The 4077-nt window shown below is 49.3% G+C and overlaps 1 protein-coding gene across 1 annotated transcript; it reads right to left on the reverse strand.

Moving 5' to 3' along the window:
• Positions 1-647: 647 nt before the first annotated feature.
• Positions 648-3691, reverse strand: Jtb (jumping translocation breakpoint). The gene is made up of 6 exons (XM_070013976.1): positions 3608-3691; positions 3274-3501; positions 3056-3090; positions 2772-2854; positions 2046-2125; positions 648-964 (listed from the first exon to the last, which is right to left on the reverse strand). The coding sequence occupies exons 2-6, from the start codon at positions 3354-3356 to the stop codon at positions 808-810; spliced, it is 438 nt and encodes a 145-aa protein (XP_069870077.1). The 5' UTR covers positions 3357-3501; positions 3608-3691; the 3' UTR covers positions 648-807.
• Positions 3692-4077: the final 386 nt, after the last annotated feature.

The following is a 4077-nucleotide window of genomic DNA, read 5'->3' on the forward strand; positions in this document are numbered from 1 at the left end:
TGTCCCCCAGCTCTTCAGCTTAAGGTGAGCACTCTACCAGTGGGCCACAGCACCACTTCTGGTTTTCTGAGTGGTTAATTAGAGATAAGAGTCTCAAGGACTTTCCTGTGTAGGCTGGCTTTGAACTGTGATCCTCAGATCTCAGCTCCTGTATAGCTAGGATTACAGGTGTCAGCCATCAGCATCTGGCTAGACAATTTTTTTTTTTTTTGGTCAGCTGTGGGGCTTGAACTCTAAATCTGGGCGCTGTCCTTGAGCTTTTAAGCTCAAGATGAATGCTCTACCACTTGAGCCACAGCTCATGGACTTTCCTGCCTGGGCTAGCTTTGAACCTTGATCCTCAGATCTCAGTCTTCTGAATAGATTGTAGGCATGAGCCGCTGGTGCCCAGCTCCCTGAGACTCTTATCACCAATTAAGTACCAGAAAACCAGAAGTGGCACTGTGGCTCAAAGTAGTAGAGTGCTACTCATGAGCAAAAAATGTCAGAGATAGTGTCCAGGCCCTGAGTTCAAGCCCCACAACTGACAAAAAAAAAAAAAAAAAAAGACAGGGAAAGATATGTACTTGGTGTATTGTTACCCCTTTCTCCCAGTCCCTCTGCCTCCATGACTTCTTGTCCCAAATCAAACTATTGAAGAGAAGAAAACTGTTTTATTCTTTATTATGCTCATTAATGATCTGAAAGAAGAAGATGAGGAAAGAGGGTACCACAAGGCCCCAAAGAACCAAGGGTGCAAATCAGTCCATTCCTCTTCTCTGTGTGAGATATGGTCTGTAATACCCAGGATAACAGGATGAAATGTGGCTATATGGACTCAATTTGCTTCCGAACCTTTTCCAAAGCCTTTCTGTCCAATTGTCGTTGACGAATAATCACAAGGCAAGCAAAGACCAATGCCACACCCACCACAGTCCCTTCGAATTTCCAGAATAAGTGTTGTTCCATCAGAGCTGAGCGGCAGCTGAAGGTAGAAAAGAAGAGTTAGTCCCAGGGAAAGTCTGACAATTTAAAAAAAAAAGGAGCTGGCACCGGTAGCTCACACCTGTAATCCTAGCTACTCAGGAGTTTGAGATCTGAGGATTCAGGTTCAAAGCCAGCCAGGGCAGGAAAGTCTGTGAGACTCTTATCTCCAATAAACCACTAGAAAACTGGAAGTGGCGCTGTGGCTCAAGCGGTAGAGCGCTCACCTTGAGCTGAAGAGGTGAGAGACAGCGCCCAAGCCCAGAGTTCAAGCCCCACGACCGGCCCCCTTCCCCCCCCCCCAAAAAAAAGGAGCTGGGAAGGTGGCTCAATGGTAGAGTGCTTGCCTTGTATGCATTTGGCCCTGGGTTCGATTCCTCAGCACCACATAAACAGAAAAAGCTGGAAATGGCACTGTGGCTCAAGTGGTAGAGCACTAGCCTTGAGCTGAAGAGCTAAGGGACAGCGCCCAGGCCCAGAGTTCAGTGCCCATGTCCAATTAAAAAAAAAAAAAATTGTACCAGGGTTTGAACTTAAGGCCTTGCCCTTGCCTAGCCACCTGAGCCACTTCCCAGTCCCTTATCTCCCATCTCTACTTCAGCCTAACCAATGTAATATACAAAAGTAAAAAAGGAAGCCAAGGTTAGCCCATTTCTTTACAGTGTCTAGTGAAAAAAGAAGAGCTAAGACAAACTAATTCTGTTATTTTTATTTATTTTTACAATGTTGTGGACTGAACTCACACTGTACCAGTCCCAAATTAAATGTACTGATAAGAGTTGGGTGCCAGTGGCTCATGCCTGTAATCCTAGCCATTCAGGAGGCTGAGATCTGAGAATCACAGTTAGAAGCCAGCCTATGCAGAAAAGTCCTTCAGACTCTTATCTCCAATTAATCACCAGAAAACTGGAAGTGTCGCTGTGGCTCAAAGTGGTAGAGCACTATTGAGGAATGGAGCTTTCAACTTGGCTTTCAACTTTTGTCTAATATGTCATGCTATACCCAGACCATGAGAAACGGTTGGAACTTACTGCCTACCGATAGGAACAAAAGAGGTGATCTTGAAGAGTAATAGTTCTTACCTTTTGAACTCATTCCTCTTAGATGAACTGCATGTGATTTTTTCCACATATCCTGTAGAAGCACACTCTGGGGTGGTTTTCTGCCAGAAGAACCAAAGCACATGTTACCAGGAAGCAGCAGGAGAAACAGAAGGCTGCAGCTGCTCAGCTGCTATAGCCAGAAGTGGTCGGCAACAGACAGCTAGTGAGGAATTCTGATGTGGATGTTGGAGGTGGTGGCTTTATAAGTGGGGGCATATGTTGGAAAGAATTTCAGGTGTGCCAGGCACCAATGGGTCACTCCTGTAATCCTAGCTACTCAGAAAACTGAGATCTAAAGAAAACAGTTCAAAACCAGCCCAGGCAGACAAACCTTCAAGACTCTTATGTTCTATTAACTACCAAACAGCTGGAAGTGGAGTTGTGGTTCAAGTGATGGAGCACCAGCCTTGAGATAGTGCTGGGGCTGAGTTCAAATCAGCACAAAAAACAAAGAACCAAAAAACTTCAGGGGCAAGAGTCTAGGCAAGGATAGATTCAGAATCTACTAAAATGCAAATAGGACATAGCTATCAGCTGAATACTGTCATTAAACTGGAAACAAAAGGTCACATTTTCAAAAGAATGACAAGTTTATATTTGGACATAGACTGCAAGGAGAAGGAAGAAAAGACAATGCTAAATAAGTCTTCAGTCTGGTTAAATTCGAGAAAAAAAAATAAAAAGGGAGAGAAAATAGTTACTCACAGACTGGAAACTAGAACATGGAGTGCACTCTTCTGCCACTACAAACTCTTCCACCAGCCAGCACGGTAAAGTTGAGGTGCTCACTGAAAACGGGAAAGAAATGCCAGCCCCAGACCATTCAGAAAACGTTTCTCCCAAAGGATCCACCCATCCAACTTCCTTGACCAGCATAGTGCTTGCCCCTCATTCCCTGTGATACCGTCCTTCCCCATCTAAACTCTTGGTACAAGAAGATGGTAAAAACTGAAACTATGAAGGCGTCTGCTTCGAGGACAATCACCCACCTGACAGCTTCTCGGGTGCGGAAGCCTCGGCTTGACTGCAGCAGGTTGTGGGGGGAGAAGAGGAAGCCAGGAGAAGAGGGGCAAAAGTCAGAATCCAGAATCCAGGGCGCCCCTCCTCCGCGGTCCATGGAGGGCGAGTCCCGCATCCCCGGGGGCGGGGACGACTGGTGCCCCCCCTTCCCGCGCCCTCCTTTCCCCTCCCATTCGTCCCTCCTTACCAGAGCTTTAAGATGACAGTGCAGAGCAACCAGTAGAGGTGACGGCCTAGAGGGAGGCCACGCCTCCCCCCGCCCGAAGGCATGGAGCGGAGCTAGTCGCCCTCGCCGGAACAAAAGGACCTCCTAGACCGGCCGCGGGCCGCGAGCCGCAGCCGCTTCAGAATTCCAGCTCGGAGCGGGCGGAAGTCGCGAGTTCCCCGTCCCAGCCAAGGCTTTACGGGGAAGACTCTATAGGCAGAACGACAGAAGTCTACATGCATCTGGGGACTAGGGACGCGATGCTTTCTGCGGGGCGTTCAGGGTACTTGAGGAAGGGCCTGCGGGGTGCCCGGACCTTAGCTAGCACCAGAAACCTCGAGCCTCCGCCCCCGGCGCGGCCATCTTGCTCCTGGAGGATCCTTGGGTGCTGGGCGAGCACCGCCCCCTTTTCCTCGGGACGCCCGGCATTGCCTGCTGGGATTTGTAGTCTCCCGTCCACTACGCACTGGGAATTGGGCCACCGCGCTTGCGCAGAAACGGGCCAGCCCATTGGCTGGGCGCCCTGCGGAGGTATTGGCGTGAGCCGAGTGGTTGGCGGCAGCGGGGTTTATGCGTCTAGTGGCTCCAGGGCCACTTTGGGGCTGTGTGAGGATGGATGTGCTGAGAGAAGGCGTCGCCGCCCTGCCCGCGCTTTGAGCCTCCTCTACAAAGCCCTAGAGTTCAACATTAAGTTCTTAAACTTCTCCGACAACTTCACAGTCCCACCCTCCCAGTCCGCGACGACCTAGGGAAAAAAAGCTGATTGATGGCGAAACAGCATTTTCT

This window comes from Dipodomys merriami, unplaced genomic scaffold (genome assembly GCF_024711535.1).
Source record: "Dipodomys merriami isolate MVZ:Mamm:240054 unplaced genomic scaffold, mDipMer1.0.p SCAF_92, whole genome shotgun sequence".
Classification (NCBI taxonomy): Eukaryota; Metazoa; Chordata; class Mammalia; order Rodentia; family Heteromyidae; genus Dipodomys; species Dipodomys merriami.